The sequence below is a fragment of the Chelonia mydas genome, chromosome 3 (assembly GCF_015237465.2).
Source record: "Chelonia mydas isolate rCheMyd1 chromosome 3, rCheMyd1.pri.v2, whole genome shotgun sequence".
In the NCBI taxonomy this organism is placed as follows: domain Eukaryota; kingdom Metazoa; phylum Chordata; order Testudines; family Cheloniidae; genus Chelonia; species Chelonia mydas.
The window spans coordinates 128,723,821-128,749,770 of record NC_057851.1 but is presented as its reverse complement, the minus strand read 5'-3'; the positions used below and the strand labels follow the sequence as shown (position 1 = coordinate 128,749,770).

Below are 25,950 nucleotides of genomic sequence, written 5' to 3'. Positions count from 1 at the left end.
GTCTCCATCCATCCTTTCACTCATTTCAGCCTGTTTTTCTGGCATCTCCCAGCTGCCTTACCCTCAACTTAAACATAAGAGTTCCCATTTGGCCATGTTATCTTCCTCCCCCACTTCTTCCTTTTCCCTCCATTTTATGTTGACTATACCACCATCCTCCATTTCACTTGGGCCCATAACTGGGGTGGCTAACTTTGACTTTTTCCCTCACCCTTTCCCCACATATGCAAGTTGTTTCCTGTATCCACTCTGCTAAAACTCTCATTCACACCCTCACCACCTCCTGTCTTAACTCTGGTAGCCTTCTCTCTAGCCTGCCTGATACATATTGTCCCCATCTTCTCTTCAATCCATTCAAAACATAAGAGGAGCTCATCCTCGGCCAGTGGGATTAGTCTTTCTTATAGAGCTCATGAGCTATCCCAGGAGAAAAGGGAGGTGCCTCTCTTGCTGAGTTCAGGTACTATGACAGGAGGAGGAATGCAGAGAGGGAGCCTCTCTCTTAAGGAGCTCAGGACCTTCCTCAGAAAGAGGGAGTGAGAGCTTCTACCGCAGACTTGAAGAGGACAAGATGGAGAAGAACCCCTCCTGTGGCTTGCAGGAAAAGATTAAGAGAGGGAGAGAACAAGCCATTTCTCCTTCTCCCATCCATAAAACCCTGCACTCACTAATGGTGAGCAGGATAACTATTCTTGCTAATGGCTTGCTAGATGATATGTTGGGGGTTGCCTATAGTAATAGATTCTCAATTTATTTTTCTGATCTCCAAGGTTGAGAGCTCTTCTTTCCTTCTTCAGCTCTGACACAAATGATATACTATTTTACAGTTCTTGGGCCCTGTCTGACTGAATTTAGAATGTATGAAAAATGGCTGTGAAAACAGGTCCCTCACAGCATTGCCACGGTCATTTCTACCTGCTGCTTTGGAGGCAAAAAAGCTTGATTTTGAAATGTGAATCATATTTTTAATTAAAGCTATGGAAAAGCCTGGCATCAGAGCCATAGGCAGTAATAAGAGGAAATACTTTAAGCTATAAAGAGTGAAGGATATGGAGTCTCAGAAATTCATGTACAGCTTTTTGAAAGACTGTTACCTCAACTAAAGATATCATAGGTCCATGAATTAAAGTAATTTGGAAGGATTGGTTCCTGACTTTTCTCCGTGTATCTATTGAACATATGGTACTCTGGAACCTTGAGTCAATGTGTCCTCTTGTTTTCTCAGCATCATATTGCTGAAATAGCTTATTTTATCCTTCTTGCTGTAGGAAGGGATGTTGGTAGTTCAGCAGGTGGTTTTTACCTTTGAGTCAGTATTGAACCAATACTCCAGTATGGTGCACTCTGCTGTTGCAAATTCTGTTTTTCAGATGACCTGAGCTAATTGTGCTCATTAAAGAATTCCTGTCATGTTTGCAAGAATACAGGTATTACTCAGGAAACTTCACTCTGCCTTCCTAATTTCTCCCTGCAATTTCAACTGGATACAGTAGTCACGTCCTGTCTGACTGCTGAATAATATTGTTGTGCACTGTTAAATGACTGAATTCCATCCCAGAGGTGGGTGCACTTTGTTGCTGAGTGAAGTGATCCCAGTATTTATGTGTATAATAGCTTCTTTGTAAAGTATTTTGGGTCCTTTGGAATAATAATAATAATCCCTAGCTCTTTTATCATGCTTTTTATCCTTTATCCTCAAAACACTTTACAAAGTTTGACAAATCATTATCCCCATTTTACAGATGGGGAAACTGAGACACAGAGAGGGGACATGACTTAGCCAAGGTCATTGAGCAGGCCAGTGACAGAGCTGGGAATAGAAATCCAGGGTTCTAGAGTCTTCATTCAGTGCTCTCTCCACTAGGTCACACAGCTTCCCCACTAGGTCACATGAAAAGTGTTAGTTAATAAATAAATTAAATTAAATATTCTAAGTAAGAAAAGTGATTAAAGTGATGAAAAATAAATATGTTTATTAATATCGTGTCACATTTTACTTCTAAAAATTTAGAAGGATCTATCCTTTATTATGTACCATTTCAGCTACTATATGTGCCGGTCTGGTGGATGCAGCAAAAAGAAGCAAAGTATGTAAGGTATAAATATTGGCCAGACCCAGAGAACAACATGATTGCTATATGGCAAAAGAATTAAGGATTACATGAAGTGTCATAAATTAGTGGGTATATTAATTGGTATGATATACAAAACTCATGATTTGTCCTTTTGACTTTAATGCATTTGTTGTCTATACAGTATTTATATGCTGAAAAAATAATAATTTGACAAAATGGTCTGTTATCTGGGTTTTTATTTCAGATGCTGCTCGTTTAATGTGGTTTGAAAGACTCTATGTGTGGCTTCAATGTTTTGAGAAATACATCTTGTATCCAGCAATAATATTGAATGCCCTCACCATTGATGCTTTTTCTATTAGTAAATACAAGAGACTTGGTACACAGTAAGTTGATTATAGTTCATAGTACATGATTCATAGATTTAAGACTACTCACATTCAGACTAATGTTCAAAAGATGAAGCTCATGGCGTATAGGTCCATCAATGGCTATTAGCCAAGATGGTCAGGGACACAACCCCATGATCTAGGTGTCCCTAAACCTCTGACTTCCAGAAGCTGGGAACTGAATGACAGCAATTCGATAATTGCTCTTTCCTGTTTATTCCCTCTGAAGCGTGTGGCACTGGCCACTGTCGGAAGACAGGATATTGGGCTAGGTGGGTCACTGGTCTGACCCAGTATGGCCATTCTTATGTTCTTATGAAGTTTAATGTTGCGTAAATGAGTCTGGTTATTTGTGTCAATTTGGTTTTGTGCTATTAATGAATAACAATAAATACAAAATGCTATCATTATTGGCTCAGTTAAAGGACAATTCAAACTGCCTTAAACTATGATAAAGGAGATGCTAGTGGTACTGCAGCAAACATTATTGAGGCTAGAGAGATTTAAATTTATATAGAGAGATTAAAAAACTAAATATGTATAGCATGCCCAAATGACAGCTAAAACCAGGAAATATTATACCAGGCTGCAGGTGTTCAAAGGGTGTAAACACCTTGGGAGTAACCAGGATTAATGAGATGAAATGAGAAATCTAGGTTGGATATCAGGGAACTGTAAAGTTTATTAGACTGTGGAAAAGTCTCTCAGAGGAGGTGTCACAGGCTTCATTACTAGAGTCATTGAAGGCTAGGTTGGACAAAGCCTTCAAGAATGTAGAGTGCAGAACTATCCTGAATTAGCAGGGATATGATCAGGAAAACAGTATAAGCTTTTTCCATGTCTAACCTCTGTGATTCTAATTAAAACTAAATGTTGCTGATCCACAGTATTATAGTATGTTCTTTGAAGACAGCCTTTTGTGGTGGCAGTTTTTGCTTGATGACCTACAAACTGCTGTGAGATTCAGTGGTATTGTAGTGATTGCAATGTCCTCACTGAGCAGAATTAGTACAGAGCCTTTTTCAGTACTATAGTGATTTAAATTGTTAAAAAACTGGTCTGTGTTCAGGAACAAAGATCCATTACAAATGGAGCATTTTATTTCCCGTATTCAGATTGTCTGGATGTTCGTTTTTAAAATCAGATTATTTTTTAACTTGGATGTAGTGAAAAACTATTTATTATTAATAATAATAATTTCTATGACACTAGCATGTAGAGGCTCCAGACCCATGATTCATGGGACTGTACAGACATATACCGAAAGAGGGTTCTGGTCCTAAAGAGCTTACATTCTAAATTAGAGCTTACATTATAAATAAACTGTATCAACTTTTGTACTGGAGCATACGGCAACATTTTCAAAAATACCTATTTTCAGGAGTGACATAGGCACTTAAGAAGCTAAGTCTCATTGAATGTAAATGGGATTTAAGCTTCTAAGTTTCTTAGGCATGTTTTGAAAATTTTACCTGAAATATAGTACAGCTCACTCTCATAGATGTGGTGGTTCTGCAGGTCTAGCAGAACTAAAAAGTAGCCAAATGTTAGTTTGACACTTGTCATCAGATGTATTTCTGAATCCACTGGAGGATCAGATGTGTTGAGTAAGAAGATATTATTTTACATAGTAACTTTTCAGAGCAGAATTGCAACCCCAGCTGTTCAAAAATCATGATTCAGATCCCCCAAAATCATGAGATTTTAAAAAGTAATCTTATTTGGGTCTGCCTTCTGATAGTTCAACCTTTAGGAGAATGCCACCAGTCCCCAATGTAGGTGTGATCATCTCAGATTTTAAATTCACACGTTGAAGACACACTTAACAATGCAGGTCCTGTCTATTGCTCAGAGAGGACTCATTTTTTCTTATCCCATTTGGTGTGGAGAGCTGTCTCTTCCCTAACTTGACAGAATACTTAGAGAGGAGGATAGTGGGGATAGAATGGCAGCTACCCCACACATGTTCTCTTTCCACGCTTTTCCATGTGGCCCCTCTGTTCGCTTGCCTCCCTGTATTTCCTTCCCTTTCCCCTCACTGTTTCTCACCCTTCACATTCCCTGGTACCCCATTTTCCTCCTGCACTCCATGTTCCCAGGCATCCCCTCAGCCTGGCTTATTTCTCTGTACTCCCCTTCAGTCAGCCTCTTGCACATCATAATCCCCTGCAACTCTCTCAGTTTACCTAATTCTCCCCATGCTCCTCTGACTCCTCATGATCCTACCACAGTCTCCTGCCCTACACTCTCATTCCTGGCACCTCCCCATTCTTATATCCTTCCTTGCCCTCACCTAATGACTAAGGGGTCTCCCTTAGTCCCTGAAGGCAGCGTGGCTCAGCCCCTGTTGAAAGCAGTGGGAGATGATAACCATTTAAGTTTTGTGGATTTTAAGGCCAGAAGGGACTGTTATAATCATCTAGTCTGACCTCTTGCGTAAAATACTACATAGAACCGTGCCCAGTAATTCCTGCACCAAACCCGTAACTTCAGTTTGAGCTATAGCATATCTTTTAGAAGGACATCCAGTTTTACCTTGAAGTGATAGTGTGATTCACTACATCTCTAGGTTAGTTGTTCCAGTGGCTAAGTACCTTCACCGTTGAGGGATAATGGCAAAACTGCACAAGTCTGAATATAGAAATCACATCATAAGAAAAAGAAAAAAAATTCCAGACATTGCACGACTTGCAATAAAATCATTAGAGTTGTTCAGATAGTTGGACCTTGTAATCTGAAAATTGAAATCAGCTTGTATTACTCAAGAAATTGAAATGAAGAATTAGCTATCTTCAGTTTTTATCTGACTTTTGCAAAACATATGTGAGGACGAAGTGCAGAAACTGCCAAATGTGGGTACCACATACATATTTTTAAATAATTATTTTTAAAGAAGTTTTTTTGGGAGGATTTAGGGCTCCCCAGAGCCTCTAGCACCAAACAAGGATAAAGTATTGTTTCTTAGAACCTTAAATCCCATTTACATTCAATGAGATTTAGCTTCTTACAGCCCTGGCTCATGAAACTTTACACAGGGCACCTGGACAGCAGCAAGGAGCATTTTAACAACAGGCTGAGCAGGTGCCACATGGTAGTTGAATGTGCCCTTGGCCATTTGAAAGGTCGCTGGAGGTGTCTCAGTGGCAGGCTAGACCTTACCGAGGATAATATTCCCGTAGTCATAGCCGTGTGCTGCACTTTGCATAATCTGTGTGAATCTAAGGATGTTCAGGTGTGGAGCACTGAGGCAGAGCGCTTGGCTACGCAGTTTGAACAAATGGATGCTAGGGCTGTCAGAGGAGCCCAGAGGGCTGCTATTAACGTCAGAGAGGCTTTGAGGAACCACTCTGACAATGAGGGGCAGGAACACATGTCTGCTTTAGAGTTGCTTCCCTGGGGCATCCATGTACAATTCTGGGGCCCAAGATCCATGCAACACAATGCTTTAGAAGCCTGTTCCCGAGAGTGAATTGATTGCTATACGCTTTTGTGGAACACAGAATTAAAATGCTATACCATTGAATACTTAGCCTTTATTTATTGTTAAAAAGGGTAAAACCTCACAATTGTGTGTAGCTCCAGCTATCATTGTGCAAGCTGTGAGCGGGGGTGGAGTGATGGGGAAACTCAGGAGTGCTGTGGAGTGAAAAGGAATGTCTGGGCATAGAGGGGGGGTGGGGTTGGCAAAGAATTGTGCATGTGCAGCTGTATCAGAGACTTGAGCATCTCTGTCTGATCTCCATAACTTTTATCATCCGCTCTGTCGCTTGCCTAGCAAATGCAGCATTCTCTTTTCTACCCTGCCTTTCGGCTTCCCAGCACTCTTTGTGTTCCCTGGTCTGTCTCTCATCATGCTGCAGCCCCTCCCGAAACATGTCGTCTTTGCTGCGCCGAGGGTTCTTCCTTCTGCCGAAGCCAGTTGGCATCGTTGCGTGTTGTGTTCCTCAAGGTCTGTGCTGAACAGAAGAGGGATTGTTACATTCCAGCAAATGATTGAAACATTTCAGTAACAAGGGCCTTTTGCTAGTAGAAATCACTTTCTCTCTGAGACTCTCGGTAGGCACACAGCTCTGCCAGCACCCCAATCATGGTGAGTGTCGGGAGTGGGGGGAAGGCGGTTGTGCTTACGGACAAAAAGGTCTCAGCTTGCAGGGGAGCTTTTCAGGGAACTCATTCTAAAATTATCACACACGTTTTCACGCAAGCCTGCAGTAGTTGTGCCCTGGTTTCCCTGGTTACCTGCAGCAGCGAGATGTCAGCCAGCAGGTTGGCTGCCTAACGTCTCGCTGCTGCAGGTAACCAGGGAAACCAGGGCACAACTACTGCATGCTTGCGGCTCTCACCCCGGTCTATATGCAGCTCAGCTATGTGCCGCTTTGGTCCCAGCTCCAGGGATTGCTAGATGGCATGTTACAGTTTCCTACAAGGGGGGAACTAACAAGGCTGCAATCCCTTGGAATCTGCGGCAGAGGATTAACAAGTACCTCTTGGAAACTTTCCAGAGCCTCTCTCTGGAGGATTCCCTTCAGGTCTCGATGTCCATTGACACCCTGCTTGGCCATGCAGATTAGCTACACAGGGCAATGTCCAGCTCACTGGACAAAACACTACTTCCCTCCCACTTTTCGATTCCATACACAAGCCACAGCAACTTACGTGGTATCTTATCTGCTTCCTGTTCCTTGTTGAGCACTTCTGGAGTGGAGAAAAGTTCCTGGCTACCTGCCCCACCGGGTGATCCTGCTGGGACCTCCACATCCTCCTCTAGCTTGACTTCTTCATCCAGAATTTCAGCCTCCGGGTTACCCCCTCTTTCTGCTGCCTCTGAAGTATCCACAGGGCTATCAGCGATGGAGGTGGGGTCACCACCGAGGATAGCATTCCACTCCTTTCAGAAGCGGCAGGTCTTAGATGCAGCACCGGAGCGATGGTTTGCCACCCGCGCCTTATGGTACGCCTGCCTCAGCTCCTTTTGTCTTCACTCTGCACTGCTGCGCGTCCCGATCACAGCCCTTTTCACACAAGCCTCGAGAAATTTGCCCATATGTGTCCCAATTCCTAGGGGTCGCTCGCAGCTGCGACTGAACAGACGCCTCTCCCCATAAACTGATCAGATCCAGTAACTCAGCGGTGGTCCAAGCGGGAGCACGTGTGGTGCGATGGCCAGCCTTGCTCACCTGGGAAGCCACCTGGGAAGCTCATCTGGGAAGCCAGCAAGCAGGAAATGAGATTTAGAATTCCCGGGACTTGCAAGGGGGAGGAGGCGGGTTGGCTGCAGAGCAGCGCAGTTTCAATTGCTGACCAGAGCAGCAGCATGGGGCTTGTGGGGCACTTTCTGGAGGCCGATAAAATCAGAAAAAAAAGCTGTGGTGTCTACACGGGCTGTCTGTCGACAATAAAGGGAAGGGAAAAGACAAAAGTCTCTCGCAGGTGTGGAAGTTTTTTTGTCACCAAAACTGGGCGGTTTTTTTTTTCTAAAAAAGTCACATTGCAGTGTGTATGCTATTGCTGCTTTGTCGCCAAAAGGCAGTTTTTGGTGACAAAACTTGCCGGTGTAGACAAGCCCTCTGGGGGGCAGGAGCCAACCCCAGCACCAAATATCTGTTTGGGTTTGGACATGCTCGGTGTTAACAACACCTCCTTAACTGCACCAAAACCTGGTTGCTAGGCAAAAGGGCTTGAAAGAGTCTCAGCAAAGCAACCAGCAGGGCTATCATCTCCTGCTAAGGCAGGGTAGCCCTGGAGTCTTTGTTTCTTTAGACCTCTTATTACAAAGGGCTGTATTATCTCTCCGTTCATGTCTACATACTCTCCAGGAAGAAGAATGTCGTGTATATGGTAGCTTAAAGAAGGGGAAGTTACTTTCCATGCCTGTAATTCTACTTTTAAGACATCATCTTGCAAGATTCTCATTCACTTGTCCACCTCCCCTCAGAATTTGGAGGGATGTTTTTTGAGGCAATGTGTTTTTGCAATTTCATCTTGTTGTTCCTATCTGGCTGGATGTATTTGACTTTTCTAATTGCATCTGTTTTTTTAATTTAAAAAATGGAATTGCTGTATGTGTGTGTGTGTGTGTATTTAAAAAATGGAATTGGTGTGTGTGTAGGGGGTGGGGGAGAGATGATGGGCAGGGGTTGGAGCCCTTGCTTCCGGCACTGTCAGAAACTGACTGAATGTTTCAGAACCAAAGGGAGTGGTGGTTGGTGGTGCATATTGGACAGTCTGGGGCAGCTTACCATGTTGCCTGCTACTGTCACTGCCTCAAAAGGTTAAACAACAACAACAAAAAGAGGTCACTCTGAGCTAGGGCAGTTGTACCATGCTTCCACTGGGAGTGTAAGAAAATCCCCACCGCCCCCCAAAAAAGAATCCTGTGTGGCAATATCTTTAAAGAGACAGAATTACCAGAAAGCAATGTTCCCTTATCCTCTAGCAAGAGATTATATGATCATAAAGCTCCTTTCTGACTGAAATTTTGTGGATATTAGATGGGCATAAATATCGACCTGATCAGGAAAAGGGTCTTTCAGTTGCTTATGTTGCTCTGTGATTTTATGGCTCTCCCCGTTAAAATCTTCCTCACTGCCGCCAAGAATTTTGTTGTTCTTGATGAACATCAAATCTGAAAAATGTTCTCAACCCACTAGGGGATGTTCTAAGACGGTCAAAAACACTTTATTGTAATCCCTAGTTTTGCATTCAGAAATCCAAATAAAATTGAAAGAATTTCTGACAGGGTAAGAAATGAGGTCTTTTGGCATTTCATTCAGGCAGTGATGACGAGGTGATCTTTTTGAGTGGCTTGAACTCAAATCAAGTTGTATCTGCATTAAGAATGCAGTGAATAAATGCCACAAAAAATAAAATAAACTTGGAATTGCACAAACTGTGAGCCTTAAAATGACAAAAACGCACCAGTCCATTTAGAACTTTCTGAGCTGTCAATTGCCACATGCTTTTGCAAGTATTCTGTTGTTTTGTAATTGACATGGAGGATTATTTTCAGCATTTTACAAATACTGGGTTTGATTCATCACTGCACCAGCCTAAAATTGGGTAACATGGTGGTGATTCAGACTCATTGCCTGTAGTTGGTAACAAGCTGCTTTCTAATATAAAGCTGTATAAATTGTAGTGTTATAAATTAATAGTACCAGACTTAAGTCACAAGTTGAAAATTTATTTTAGGGATTTTATTTAATTATATTTTTATTATGTTATAAGGTACTTACTACAATAAGGGATGCTACTCTTATAATACATAATTGTTCCTGTGTTACAGCTCTGTAAGTACTCTAGAGATATGTAATGCTAGCAATGTAAAACTGTGCTGTTGCAGATGGATTAAATGAACACGATTATTAAAACAAAAACTAGTATTAATATAAAAATAAATTAACTGTATGTGTGTAGCTAGACCTATCAATCAAGAGTAGGTCTGATATGGTTATTCATGTTCATTAGTTATAGTCTAATTGTTTTTGTTATGTTAACTTGATTAGGTTTTCTTTTCCCTCACTCCCACAGCTGTGATATTTTCCTGATAACAATTGCTGGGATGAAGCTGCTCCGATCCTCATTCTGTAATCCGGTTCATCAATTTGTTACTTTGAGCTTTACTGTAATCTTTTTCCAATTTGACTACAGAGATATCTCAGAGAATTTCTTGCTGGATTTTTTCATGATGTCCATTGTGTTTCACAAGGCAAGTTTACAAACACCATTGTTTTCTTGATATAAAATGTTTTCATAGTTTGAATTATCTTTCCAATGTCACTGCATTTATAAATGGCTAGAATATCTTTTTTAAATATAATTGTTATAATATCATTTTAACAGAAGCAGGCCATTGGTATCACAGAAGAAAAATCTCAGTGGTGGATAAAATCAATAGTTTTTAAGTTAAATGTATTTTCTGTTTCTGTATGAAACTTCATATTTACTTCTTTGTTCGCATGATGCTACAGAAGTTCACAATTTAGATTTTTTAAGAATAGAGTCATAAATGACTTGAAAGAGGCCTTTTTGAGCCATTAGTGCAGGGTTGCCTTTGTATTAATTGCATGAGTGTTTTTATATAGTCTTCCTTTGAAAGCCTCTGGTGTTTGACTCAACAATTTCCTTTGGGAAATTAGTCCAATATCTAATCATCCTTATTATAAGAAATGTTTTCCTAATGTCTGACTTAAATTTTTCCTACCTTAGTTTCAGGCCATTATCCTTGTTATACAGTGCTTAACCTTAAACTCAAGCTTCTTCTTTACTTTTACAGTATTAATTCTGAAGTGTCATGGACTCTTATCATATTTCCTCTCTCTTTTTTTCTCTGAGTTATACATACAGTCTTAAAACTCTTTTCATAATTCCAGATTGTACCCTAATTCATGACCTGTGCAGCGCCTCTCAAATCAAAAGTAGGTTAAATTGACATGGTGCTAAAATACCAGAAATTGCTTGAATTTTGTCTACACTAGGGCTCCCACCAGTGCTAATAATGATTATCTACTTTTTTTTTTTTTTTTAAATGCAGTCACCTATCACTATGGTATATGAGTCCTGATACAACTGGGCCTAGTAGTAGCACTGGTGAGAATATTTTTTTGCTTTACCCTAGTGTAGACGTATCCTCAGTGTGATCCAGCTAAACTGCCACATCTCTGAGAGGGGAAAGGCATGATACCATGGTTAACTTTAACAAGTGTGGCACAGAGATCCAACATTATAAGTATGGATGCCAGCCATCGCTGCAGCCAGTGCTGTCTCTATTCCATGTCCTAATCTGAAGGTTTACTGGGAAAAGTCCAGGATATTGACACTATCTAGAATAGATGGAGTTGGAGGGCCTTTGTTGAACTTCTCAATTAGCTTACTCAGAAGTGAGAGCTGGGTTTCTGTGTGGTAATTGGAGAGGTTGGTTGTGTTGAGTGACATTTTTAAGTACTAGCTGGATTATGGTGTGCTCTAGGGGAGGTGGTAGGTTTCTCTTCTCAAAGGAGATTGTTGTTGATCTTGGTTAATCCTAGGTGCTCTTAACTTTTTCACTAGCTAAAAAGAGCAAGGCGGATCCAGAGTTGCAGATGATGGCTTGGCTGGTGCAGTAAGTGCTGCCCTCTGAAAAGCAGGCCCCTCTAAGATATCTCAGGTTGGGCACTCAGAATCAGTAGTTACTTCTGAAAATCGCCATGTCACAATTTTCTGTTGAAAGCTGCATATTTGTGGCTGTGGGTGATGTGGAGGTTTTTTGCTGTTTGTTTTTAAATGTTGACTGTTTGAAGCTGTTGTGAGATTTGGAATGTTAGCCTTGGAGGAGATGGATTAGTGAAGAGAGTAAGAGTGAGATAATCAAAGGTGCACGGTAAATTAAATGTAGCCTATCACACTGTGTGTTTTTATGGGAGGCTTGATATGGTAAAGTCTACGGTATTGGGCTGAAGTTATGTATTCTAGACATGATTAAGAGTCTAGCTAAGCAGGGTCATAACCAGGGCAGGGCAAGCAGGGCAGCCGCCCAGGGTGCAAAGCCAAGGGGGTGTGTAAAAATGATGGGAAATGGTAGGGGGCGCAAATATGCTTGCTCCCCTGAGCGCTAAAATGCCTAGTTACACCACTGAACTATATCATAGGTCTTCTGGCTTTTCCAAATCTCAGTAAACCTGAAATTTCCCAGGTCATTAGTTCAGCAGGTGAACCTGGCTTTGTGATATTTTAAAAAATTAAAATAAAATGGCTGAATTATTTATATTAGAAAACCACATGCATAGTTACACAATGGTCATTAAAACAACTCTGAAAAATAGGATTAAGGATGGTATTAATTAAGCACATATTTTTAATGCTAATTAAACTATGAACTTTTATTAGTTCTAAAAATTGTATGGACCTTTCTTATAGAATCTCATTACTTTGGGCTAAAGATAACATATAAAGATGGTGTAGGAATTTCTCCACACAGTCAGCTTTAAACAGACTGTATCCCAGCTCTGTTCTTGAAAGTTTTGTGGTCTGTACAGCTTCAGCAACAAGAGAAGCTGACAGCTTCAATCAATGCACAGTTCAGTAATCTCAATGTTCACAACTATTTAAAAAAAAAAATAGAAAACAAGTTCTCATTACCACCACCTTTGCCTGTGCAGAACTAACTCATAAAATGGCAGTTCAGATCCACTTACTCATTGTAGGTGTGAGGTTTCCACTGTCTGATAATGGAACTCTAAGCATTATGTCTTAAATTATCATCAAAACGATTGTTTGAGCAGAGTTACTGTACAAGAGAGCATGCATGCCCTCTAAGTGATGCTGCAGGGAGCACTGATCAATTTCTCTTCTGCCAGACGCTGCAGGAAATTACATTTAAACTTGACAGACATTCGCAATTTTGTTAGTTGTTCCTTAGGCAGGCTTCTGTTGAACAAGCTCCACTAGTAATGTCAGATAGATTATCTCTGAATCTCCTAGTGATTGTGTTTCTTCCCTCTTCCCCCCATCATGATGCTAGTAATGTAATCCATTCAAATCAGAGAATTCAAATCAATATGACTGCTCACTGAGCAAATCAGGCATTGCAACAAAAATGACTGCTCACAGATTTTATCCACATTTGCAAATAACCATGCCACTTGAGGTGATGCAGATAACATGAGAATTTAGTGAACCTGACTCTTGGTTTGGGGTTTTTTGGGGGTGTTCTTTTTAATCAACATGAATTTTTCAGTTCTTTGTAATTCTATTTGACTTATTAATGTCACATGACTAATTTACTACTCTTTTGAAGGCATTTACTCTCATCTAAATTGTGTATAAAGTTGTAGAATTTAAAAGTTTAATATTAAAACGGGTTAGAAATACACAAAATGAGTACACCATGTTGGGTTTCAAATTGCCATGGAAAAGGAACAAGGTAATGTTTAGAGCAGCTTATTTATTTTTAATAAATGACTGAAGCTTTCATTGAACTAGGATAGGGGGTTCTCAGCCTTTTTTATACTGTGAACCTACATTAGCTGCTCACAAACTGTCCTCCTCAGACATATCCAAATGCACCCATTGCAAGTCTTTAAATCAAGATAGGTTGTCTTTTTAAAAGATCTGCTATCAAAGAAAAGTTATGGGCTTGATGTAAAAGTTACTCGATGAGGTTCTTTGGTCTGTCCTATGCAAAAGGTCAGACTAGATGATCATGATGGTCCCTTCTAGCCTTAAAATTTACAAATTTATGAAATCACTTCAAATGAGCCACGACTTCTCCCAGGGCTTCTTAGAAGGCATCCTGAGTATCCATCTGACAGCTTATGGGGTGCTCATATTATCTGAAAAGAAATAGTTACAAAGAGCTGAGAAAATACTCTTCAGTGATAAGGCAAAGATGAAATGGGAACAAAAATTGAATGTGTTTCACCTTCAACTTCTCAGCATGTTAGAGGGATCAGCATTGATTTTTCCATAATCAGATGAAAATTGGAAGATTATTCAGTTTCTGGGAGGAAGGTGAGAGATGAACTATTTGTGGATATTAGAGAGGAAGGTCGGTTCTTCCATCTCTGTGACATCCATCAATCAATCGCTTAACTAAGTTAAGCCAGAGAAAATCAGAATGTGGATAATACACATAGTTTACCCCCCACCTCTTCCCACAAACACATCACAAATGGAATTCACTCAGTACAGCTCCCTTTGACAGCCATTCAGCTATGGGAGTTGGTACAAGAGGAAGCTGCAAATTTTGGCTGAAAAAACCGAGGAAGAAAGGGATAAATTTGGTAGTGTGATGAACCCATGAGGCCAAGCAACCAAGGCCATAAGCCAAGTACAGGTATAATGCCACAAGGGATGATGGGAATGGAAATGCTTACCCAGCACCCTTACTGTTTGTTAAAGTGTAGCTTGTGCTCCCCCCAGTGCAGTTGTGCACCAGTAAACTGCTGTGTGGCAAGTGGGACCACAATCTGTACAAGTGCCTGTGCAAACCTCTTCTGGAGTCCCGAATGCTGAAGTCAGCCCTAGCACCCACCCTGGAGCTCAGAGGGTGAACACTTTTAGTATGGCTGCATTGGTACAAGAATACTGGGGTCCCCTCCACTCTTCATTCTGTGCACCTAGATTAGTAGATTCCAAGGCCAGAAAGGACCACTGTGATAATCTAGGACAGTGGTGGGCAACCTGCGGATCGCAGTTTGCCCACCACTGATCTAGGATCACTTCCTGTATAATACAGGACGTAGAAGTTCTCCAAAATAATTCCTAGAGCATATCTTCTAGAAAAACATCCAATCTTGGTTTAAAAATTGTCAGTGAGGGGGGAATCTGCTATGCTTCTGGGTTAATTATTCCAATGGTTAATTACTTTCACCATTAAAATTTTACGCCTTATTTCCAGTCTGAATTTGTGTAGCTTTAATTTCCAGCCATTGGATCATGTTATATCTTTCTCTGCTAGATTGAAGAGCCCATTATTAAATATTTGTTTGCCATGTAGGTACTTATAAACTATGATGAAGTCACCCCTCTTAACCTTTTCTTTATTAAGCTAAATAGATTGAGCTCTTTAAATCTATCACTTTAAGGCATGGTTTCTAATCTTGTAATCATTCTTGTGGCTTTTCTCTGAACCCTCTCCAATTTATCAACATCCTTCCTGAATTGTGGGTACCAGAACTGAACACAAGGTCACAGTGCCAGCAGCAACGGTCACACCGGTGCCAAATATAGAGGTAAAATAACCTCTCTACTCCTTCTCAAGATTACCCTGTTTATGCATCTGTGACATTCCAGGGTGCAATCCAGTCCAGTGAGGGGCTATGTCACCCTTACTCTGCAACTTGGGGTGCCTCTCAATGCTTTGCTGCTGTAGTTCCCACATGTGCCACTCACAAACAGCCAAACAGCATGCAGGTCACTCCATCAGTGTCTGTGTATGGCCACAGCCCTTGTCCAGAAATTCTGACCTTAACAGCCTGTCTGCAAACACCACCACATTCTGCCTTCCAGCAGCCTTGGCAACTATTTGCAGGATGACCCCAACACACTCCCAGTCTTGGATTCCCTCCCTGTCCCCAAAACACCCCCTGTGTTCTGCACTGTCTAGCCCTCTCCTGGAGTTCAGATCTATTAGATCAGTAGTTCTCAAACTTTTGTACCGGTTACCCTTTCACATAGCAAACCTCTGAGTGCGACCCCCCCTTATAAATTAAAAACACTTTTTTATATATTTAACACCATTATAAATGCTGGATGCAAAGCAGGGTTTAGGGTGGAGGCTGGCAGCTCGCGACCCCCTGAGGGGTCCCGACCCCCAGTTTGAGAACCTCTGTATTAGATCCATTGCCCCTCTAAGGGGATCAACATACAACAGTCTGCTGTCTTAAATGAAGTTACCCAAACAGTTCACACACTGGATTAGTTTTAATTAAAGAATAAAACAAATAACGATAAAGAGAGTTTTATTTAATGATAAAGAGAGTTTTAAGTGAGTTCAAGTATAAATAGGGCCCTACCAAATTCACGACTGAAAAATGCATCACAGACAGTGAAATCTGGTCTCCCCGTGAAATCTGATCTTTTGTGTACTTTTACCGTATACTATACCGATTTCACGGGGGAAACCAGCGTTTCTCAAACAGAAGGTCCTGACCCAAAAGAGGATTGTGGGGGGTTGCAAGGTTATTGTAAGGGAGTCATGGTATTGCTACCTTTACTTCTGCACTGCCCTCAGAGCTAGGTGGCCGGAGAGCAGTGGCTGTTGGCCAGGCGCCCAGCTCTGAAGACAGCACCCAACCAGCAGCAGCACAGAAGTAAGGGTAGCAATATCATATCATGCCACCCTTAGTTTTGTGCTGCTGTTGGCAGTGGTGTTCAGAGCTGAGATCCCGGCCAGCAGCTGCCACTCTCCGGCCACCCAGCTCTGAAGGCAGCGCTACCAGCATCAGCGGCGCAGAAGTAAGGGTGGCAATACCAAGACCCCTGCCCCCTTCAATAACCTTGCAACCCCCCCCCCCCACACACACACACCTCCCACAACTCTCTTTTGGATCAGGACCCCTATAGTTACAACACTGTGAAATTTCAGATTTAAATATATGAAATTTATCATTTTTAAAATCCTATGACTGTGAAATTGACCAAAATGGACCGTGAGTTTGGTAGGGCCCTAAGTATAAGGCATCGAGTCAGAGATGGTTACAAGAGCAGTAAAGATAAAACCTTTCTAAACTTAACAAACTTGACTTGGTTCAAGGTGAAGTTCTTACCACATGCTTCCAGCAACAGGGCTGACCAAGTTTCAGGTCAGGATCTGCTCCCAAAGACTGTTTGGTTTATCTTCTTAGGTGAAAGAGAGAGAGATGGATAGGGAGAGAGAGAACTTGGGGTGTTTTTGCCCCTCACTTTTGTAGTTCAGTTACCTTTTGAAATGTATTTTCCTCAGGGTAACAGCTAGTTAAAGTTATTCAAGCAATCAATAAGGTGACATGGTGTCTGGTGGTGACAGAGAATGCATGCTGTTTCTTCTCACTTCTGTTTGCTGAAATGCAGATTTCCTTGTCTCCTGTCTTCCCCCTCTCGCTGTCTGAGGACCCTGTTTACAACTTATATAAATTAGGTAAACACACATTTCTTTGTTTAGGACCTGCTTGACCTGACCGGTCCTACCTAATCTGGGCTATGTGGGTTTGAATGTGTGTCATCAATATCAGTCAGGGGAAATTAATAACATATAATGTTGCTACACACATTTTACCGTGATATTATTGACCAGCAAGTTATTAGTTTTCAAATAATATCACAGGGCATATTTTGTACAAAGATTAGTACAGTGGTGCATAGGCTGGGACTACAGGAGTGCATTCAGTCACAGCATTCCAGGATTGCATTAGCTCTTTTGGCCACGGTGTCACATTGGGAGCTCATGTTCAACTGATTATCCACCACGACCCCCAAATCCTTTTCAGAGTCACTGCTTCCCAGGATAGAGTCCCCCGTTGTATAAGGACCATCTGCTTTCTTTGTTCCTCTATATACTTTGACATTTAGCCATATTATACATACGTATACGTTGACATTTAGCCATATTAAAAGACATATTGTTTGCTTGCTTCCATTTTACCAATTGATCCAGATCTCTCTGAATCAATGACCTGTCCTTTTCATTATTTACCACCTGTACCAGGAAGCCATAATTTGGCCCTTAGTGTACATACTGTATGCAGTGGTTTGGTTATATATATAAATCATATCCGGGCAAATTAGTAGCCTGCTCTATGGGATGTGATCAGTAGAGCTTCTAGTATGGTACATTAACTCTTCTGAGCACTCACTGTGGGGCTGCTGGAGGACACTGCACTTACCATTGACCTGTCTTCTCCTTCCCTTCCTTATTTGCAGATCTTGGACCCAGTAGAGATCCCTCTGTAGAGCCCTAGGAAGAGGAGAGGTAAAGGGGCATCCCTCCCCATGTGACAGTGCGTAGAGAATTTTAAAAAATTGCTTTCTTCTAATGCTGAAGCAGAAACTTAACTAGAATAAAGAAAACAGTATTATCAAGCCTCTCTCTCTCTCTCTCTCTCTCTTTCACTGAAGAGCTGCTTCTTAGAACCTTCCCAGCCTCTCTCTCTCCTGCCTGGCTTCCAGCTGCAGATTTAAGACAACTATATGCACATCTGTGCTGCCTTCTCCCTTTTTTCTATATAAGCAATCTTTTAAAAAGAGTTAGTATTTTAAAACAAATTACAGATTCAGGTGCTCTAACCAGCTTCACCTCTTGTACCAATTTGGCCACTTTCTGGCCTTGAGGAACATTTGGTACAGTTAATTCACCTGGATTATCAAATCCCAAAAGAGACAGACTCCTGTTTAAAAGGTTTATGGCTCTTCTCAACAGGTTTATCTCCTTTAAAGCTATTGTAATAGTACTATTGCTACTAGAATCACAGAATTCAACTGGCTTTGGAAGCTAAGGTGCTGCTTATTTCTTCTATACGGAGTATCTTGATCAGTATCTACCATATAGGATCTTAGTGTATCTCCTGGATCATGCTTGGTTAGGCTTCAGGCTGAATTCTGATAACTAAAAAGCCTGTGACCTCTTAGAATTAGGGTATCTAAGCTTCCGATACTTCTAAGCAAGGCCACTTGCTATAGGATGAAGATTTGTCTCCAAATCTGTTCTGTTCTGATCTCTTAACTCATAAGCAGCTGAGCTGGGCTCAATCCAGTGACTAATGTAGAAAGTTGCCCTATAAGCTCAGCAAAGCAACAATGGATGCTTTGGCTGGAGGATTCTCTTCACAACCTGTACTGCTGTCCATTCCCTTGTGAGTGTGGGAGCTGGCAACAATGAAAGCAGCTTGAAATCATACTGTATGCCAGAAGCTTAAAATTCAGATCTGGCAAACTGGCTCATTGTCAGTTACTATTTCATTTGGAATGCCAAAATGAGAAAAGATGCCTTTTAACTTTTCTTGGCCTGTTTACTTTTGGGCCTAGTAAAAAATAGTATTTTTGTAAAGCTGTCTAGCTTCCTGGTAGTCTTAAAGAAACAGTACGCACATCCTCATACACACCATCTTGCATATAGATCCTGGTGGGAATCTTCTGACCCAATGACATTAAATCTCTAATCAATAGGGTCATATCTTAGCTTTTCCTATCTTTAGTATGCTATTGACAGGCAGTCTAATGGTCTCTTAATTTGTGTGTGTGGATGAACTAATTAGCAAGACTAAAATATGAACTAATCTTATATTTTCTGATAGACAAATTCTCTGAGGGTTCAGAATTTGTCTTTATGCATAAGACAGAGTAATCAAAGAACCAGAGCTTGTTAAATTTGCCTTCATTAACACTGCATTCATTTGCCTAAGTAGTCTTACTCCTGCTGAGTTCACTTATGGATACATTTTTCCTGTTTGATATTTCTTCTGTTTCACCCCCACATCTCCCGTGAATCTGTTTCACCCCCACATCTCCCGTGAATTTTCAGAGTAGTAACAAGTCCACATTTTGTCACTTTTTATTTTTAATGGTTTGCTTTTTTAATATAACCTCTCTTTGCTTTAGTACCATATGTCATGTATTACTGAAAGATGATCCTCATGTCACAGCAACTCCAACTAAGAGAGCCAGGCAGTAACAACCTGCCAAACTTGTTCAGATTAGGCTTAATTTTGTAAGAATTTAACATCCTTACCATGATTCCCTCAAGGAGAGTGAAATTTATGCATATCGTCTTATTTTTCACCATTTTATGACAGTGTTATCCTTGACCATTTTCTTGCTTTGCTATAGCCCACTAATTAACATTTTGGACCTTTTGGATTGTCTTTGTGGATACAGACTACAGAACCTGTGGTTAACCTGCAAGCTTCTGTGATTTTAGTTACTACTGTAAGACAGAATCCTGATTCTTATCTTCTTCCCTTCCAGTTTTCAGTCCCCTTCCGTAATTCTGATCTTTCAATTAAAAGCTTCTGGCACTAAATCATTAATTCAGATTCTAATCCATTTCTGGCCTTTCGTGCATACTAAAATCCAGTGTTTTAATCAGCTGCAACCTCTTAGCTCACAGCTGTTTCCTCAACTTTTTGATATCTGGCATATAAGTCCCTGATAAGACACTTTCTGTTGAGCAAAAATACCCAAGGCTACATCTGATATTTGACAGGATAATCCCTGAGTTTAGCAGTTCATGTTTCCTTTTTTATATTGGAGATGTAGTTTAACTTATTTTCATTCGTCCTTCCATCACTGACCTCCACATTAGACTTTTTTCCTGACACAGTCCCCGAATTTTAAGGTTTTTTTTTTTAAAAAAAGGAACTAAGGCAATGCATAAAAATGGGACAAACACACCATTAGCAGTATAGCGTGGTACACTTTACACGCACACACTGTACTGATGGGGGTAGCAACTCTCCAGGGGAGAGACGGTTGTTGTTATTAGTATTCTGTATCGTATTTGTCAATAGCTAAAAATTAGGTGCCAGTAGATGGCACTCAGAAATATGATGTGCACTACAAATGGCTTCTTCTGTGCAGCTCTTTACATCAGGTCTTAACAAAGGTGATCACCAAGCTTTCCCCAAGCTCCAGCTGGGGAATACACTTTTTAGTTCCAAGAGGTGCTCCGTAGTAGCCATGCTCATAGATACACCCCAGGAGAAATGCTAAATCAATGCATCTCCCACCTGGCCTATTCTAGCTAACCCTGCCCATTTTGTAGGCTGCACTGGCTAGTTTCAAATCACTGGGAAAGCTTTTTAGTTTCACCCACAAGCAATGGATTTCTTTCTACAGGAATGAAAATTGCCATTTCCCCAAGATAAGACATGCATGGTTTGTCTACTGCTGCTTATGTCATTCTCTGCCAGATAAATTTATTACGCTCTGTGGCACTAAGATTACAGAGCTTGGAAGACTGATGTTACTGCTGTATGTTTTTATACTGTGCCTTTCATCTGTAAATTTCAAAGGACCCTACAAACATTAAAGGCAGAAGACTTGTCTCCGATCTTTAAGGGTGAATCTTTACATAGATCCTCTTCCGTCCCTATTGGTGAAACGCACCCATCCTGCAAATTTCGCACTTCTCTGGTACACAAGGAATGCAGAAGACCTGCATGTAGTCACTCTGCCATCCATATCCAGGTGCTGTGGGGCTTATAGGTTGTGGAGGACTTTTGCAGGGCCCCCTGCAAAGGGATGGAGTTCACTGTATGTTGAACTCCTGTTGATATCAGTGGGAGATCAGCATGTGTAGAGAGCAGATTATTAGCGTTATGCAGATAACTTTGCCATGATAAACCCTCACAGCATGCTTGTGTGTTAGGTAAATGTAATAGCCACTTTACAGATGCAGTGAGCTGTAGCTCATGAAAGCTTATGCTCAAATAAATTTGTTAGTTTCTAAGGTGCCACAAGTACTCCTTTTCTTTTTGCGAATACAGACTAACACGGCTGCTACTCTGAAACCTTTACAGATGATAAACTCAGATGCAGCAAAGTTAAGTGACTTGCCTAAAATCACACAGCAAGGCAGTGACAGAGTCACAAATAGAGCTTAGATGGCACAACTCCCAGTACCCCAGACTGATCATCCTCCCTCCCTGTCTGATATGTTGCATTTTTAAAAAAGATTTATGAGATTAATAACAAGTATTTTTATGTATCCGTTTTTTTAATTTGCTGTTGAACCACATTATATAGCAAGAATTAACAAGGTAACCTCTGAAGAGGATAAATGTTAACTCAGTTTCCTTCTTCCATTTTTTATTAAAATAGTGAGCACTCTATTAATGCATTAATGGTACATGTCTCATTTAGGTGAGCATCATGTAATCATACAGAATAACGGCTTCAAGCTTTGCAGATGCAAACAGGGGTTTGTTGCTGATTCAAATTGATTTTTCTATTCAAATTATGCCAACAGAATGTTATAATGGCTTGTGGCAGTAGCACTGTAAAGTATTACTATTTCCAGTAAATCCTGTTTTCCAAGATTTCAGAGGAGGCATGTGTTTCAAATGACATTAGGCTATGAACTGGGGACATAATCAGCTCTGTTGCAAATGTCAGTATAACAAAAACAAACAAACAATAGTTTCAGCCGGTTTTAATTTAGTATTTACCACATAAAAAAAGTTGACCATTTTAAAAAAAAAAAAAGAAATATTTTTGTTAATTTATATGGAAATATGTTCATATATAAACAGGAAGATACAGTACAAATAATTAGGCCTACAAATACAGATTTTAGTCCAAACACATAATATGGTACCAGTCAGTCAAGTAGAACTGCTAGAACATGTGGAAAATTAAATGCCAAAGAAACATTAGAAAGTCTGAGCCCAGAATCCTCCAGGCCTAAACTGAAATTTTAAGAAGTGGAACCCTAAGGCATCCAGTTCCAGTGGAGTAAAAATTGTTTCTGTATTTAAAGACTCTGGTTTTAGAGGCGATTTGTGTTGCACACGAAGCATACAAATATATTTTAAACTGTTTTCTGTTTTAACCAACAAATTTTTACAACAATTAAATATGGGAGATAAATTCAATTTTTATGCTTTATTTAGCCCCAGTCCTACAAAGATATCTAGCCCACACAAATTCTCACTGGATGTCACACAGGTGGAAAGGTCCATGCGGGCAAAAACTTTTGCAAGGTAGACGCCTTGCAAAGTATCCTTATCAACTTCAATCGCAGTTTATTAAATGAACTAATACTTGCTACACTGATGCTAGAAGCCCACCAGACCTGAGACAAGGAGATAATTAAACAAACAAAAATGTATTTCAAATGCTGCAAGACAACTTTAATGTAAGTAACTGTAATTATGCAATCTTGCTATTGAATTAACCCACAGAATTTTATCTGGTATGTACAACAAGGCAAAAATAGTCATACACAAAAAAACATCTTTACAGATCAGGGCCTTTAGCTCTTCTTTCCTTTGATGTACATTTAACTCAGAAGGTATTTCTTATGAGGAAGAATTTTGTAGTTGTTAGCAGCTTTACCATACAGAAGACTTTAAAGATGATCAGTATAATAAAGTGCATGTCTGTATAAAATAGATATAAATAAAATCTATTTGTTCTGCTTTCTTACTTACAGCGAAAGGAATGCAGTAGTTTAAAGTCACTGAATATATTAGTAATTTTTACTAATTGAAAAGCAAGAAACTGGTTGCTGTGCAAACCTATCAGATGAGTAACATCTGGGAACACTAAAACTTTACATCCCCTAAATAGTATTTAATTCCTCTGCTTAGTGAACTGTACAAAACACTCAAGATCTAAAGAATATGCTTTGCTAACCCACCCCATATTGGGATAGAGGTAGTCTGAATTAGAAACTCCATCCTTTATGCAGCTCCGAGGGAGAGGTCATGGAGTTTCTTCTGCTTATCGGCAAAAATTCAGCATAGTATTTTTTTTTTAAAAAAAAAAAGCAGCTTTCACAACAGATAAGAGACTTCATTCTTGTGATCTAATATTACAGTAAACCTATTAAGAGCAAGTTTAATTACCAACTTTCCCAGCCAAAATAAAAGGAAAGCTTTAGTAAGTGTAAGTTTATATATTTCTGGTCATTTACAAAAATTGTAACCTTTTCTTTTAAATTGGCAGCACCTTATCTTTAATTGAAGAATGATATATGAGTGCTACCAGTAGAAGTCAATGATATTGCTTGTGTGGTTGAGGATTGTGTTTGGAGAGGCAAATTTTAGCTGCTTCAGTATCTTTCTGAAGCAAAAATATCATCATTGTGTAAATCCTTTGAGTTCTCAGGCTAGGCATAGAAGAATGTATTTGGTGTAATTTCTGATCTAGGTGAAACAAGTGATGAATAAAACCTGTTCAGGTTGATCTGGCAAAGGAAACTCTTTAGCTCCTGATTCTTTATATTGTGGTTGCTTAATGAATGAAGGTGACAACTCCTCTGGTAAATATTGTCAGATTATGAAAAGTGCTAGAGGCTACATCATTATTAAGGGATTCTGCAGAATAAGGAAAACTCACTAGAATTTCCCTTTTTACATGTAATTTTTTTGAAATTGGTAACACACTCCACCAGCCATCTCTAAGAATCATTAGTTGTGTGATGGCAAATAGCAGAAAGTTCAGGAAATGGCCAGTGGGGAGAACAGTTCTTTTTGATTTGTCCTCCTCTTTGCTTCTGGAGGAAGAGGGCATTGAGCTTATGAAGTGGCTGGATGGAGAGAGCATCCTTTCTCCTTCTAGCAGAAGTAGCAGTGGAGGTTGTGGGTGACAGGCAGCAGAGAGCCAAGACCTACTGAGAACCTTCTGTTTTGGAAGACGGTGTAGATATTAGAGATTCATAAAACGAATGAAACACAAAACCGGAAGAGGCTCCCCCTAGTTTAGGTTTTATTACAACCCAAAACTTGAACTATGTTTGCTGACATTTGAGAACCATTCGGTGAACGCTGACTGCATTTTGAGTGCATTTGGGCTGATTTGTGGGCTTGTGATTTTCAGTATGAAACAAGCAGACCTTTGTAGTTTTTACCATAGTTTCACTTTGTGTTTTTGAAGGTTTCAAATTTAAGTTGTTAGCTTTTAAGAAAAGATAGGACCCCCCCCCCCCCCAGCTGTTCAGTCAAGCATTTCAGATGTCTAGATGTTAAACAACCAACCAAAAAAAAAAAACCCCAGAGGATTAAACAGCCTGAATAAAAGTCTACTCTACTCTCAATCAGGTTTCACTTGCATGCCATATTTAATGTCATAGTCCTCCAGTCAAAGTCATAAAATCTTAGAAATGTAGGATTGGAAGAGACCTCTAGCCCCCTGCAGTGAGGTAGGACCAAGTAAACCTAAATGATCCCTGACAGGTGTGTTTGTCCAATCTGTCCTCCAGAAATGGGTGTTACAGGTCAGGGCTGCACAGTTCCCTGCCTACACTGTGAGCTCCCCAACAAGCTAGGTGGCCTAACCAGGCCAGTGTCTGTGTTGTCTCTACTCTTTGAAGGCCATGAACAACATAATTGCCCACAGCTATAAGCAACTACACAGCCCTTTCTAAGCAAGCACGTTTATTCTTAAGGTGAAAGTGTTATAGAGAAAACATATTAAATACTATAAAAGAACTTACACACATGTTAATAGGCTTACCAGAGATCATCCCCAACTCCAACTACAGCTCTGGCAGGATTCATTCCTTCAAACCCCACCAAGGGGTTTTTCTGTGGTCACAGGTTTGTAACAGCTTTTGCTCAGAACATGGATTACCCTTTCTTTTGTATAGTCTAGGTCTTTGATTTGCAGATACTGTGAATAAGTAATCATCCAGCCAATGGTTCTCTCTTCAGGGTGTAGCATCAAAAGATTGGGTCTGGAGGTGGGAATTTGTATTCCCCACCCCACCACCAAGAAACCCACTTAATTTTGTTTGTCCTGAAAGTTCCTTCTTGCCTGACATATTGTTTAAAGTAGTTCTTTGAAACGCATAGTACTTCCCAGGGTTTCCACTGGCCACATCACCACACCCTGGAGAAGCTATATTTAGATAATCACAATAATACATAAACTTTGCCTTTATAATACAATAGACTCCAAAGCTATTTAAACTTTGATTTAAAGATTTACAACAAGATTTTCCAAAGTTATTGCAGGAAATTGCCGTATTTGTCACAATGGGGAGTCCACAACCTGCCTTAGAAGCCTGTTCTAGAGATTGTTGAAGTTGCATTACTTCTCGTCTGACCTTCAGTGAACGTGGAGAATAATTGGTCACTGTGTTTTTTATATAACACCCTTAATATATCTGAAGACTGTTATCACGTCCCTCTCAGTCTTCTGTTCTCAAGACTAGGCAGGCCCATTTTTTTTAACCTTTCCTTATAGGTCAGGTTTTCTAAATCCTTTGCCACTTTTGTGGATCTCCCTTGGACTCTCTCCGATTTCTCCACATCTTTCCTAAAGTGTGGCACCCAGAATTGGACACACTCCACCTGAGGACTCACCTATGG

At 40.4% G+C, this 25,950-nt stretch overlaps 1 protein-coding gene across 2 annotated transcripts in view; it reads left to right on the top strand.

The window, feature by feature from the left end:
* PCNX2 (pecanex 2) overlaps window positions 1-25,950 on the top strand; it is a 222,877-nt gene that overhangs the window by 110,470 nt on the left and 86,457 nt on the right. For both annotated transcript variants that reach the window (XM_043543302.1, XM_043543301.1), the window contains exons 20-21: window positions 2,320-2,461; window positions 9,995-10,172. In XM_043543302.1, coding sequence (XP_043399237.1) covers window positions 2,320-2,461; window positions 9,995-10,172 — 320 coding nt within the window. The remainder of the gene's footprint in view (window positions 1-2,319; window positions 2,462-9,994; window positions 10,173-25,950) is intronic.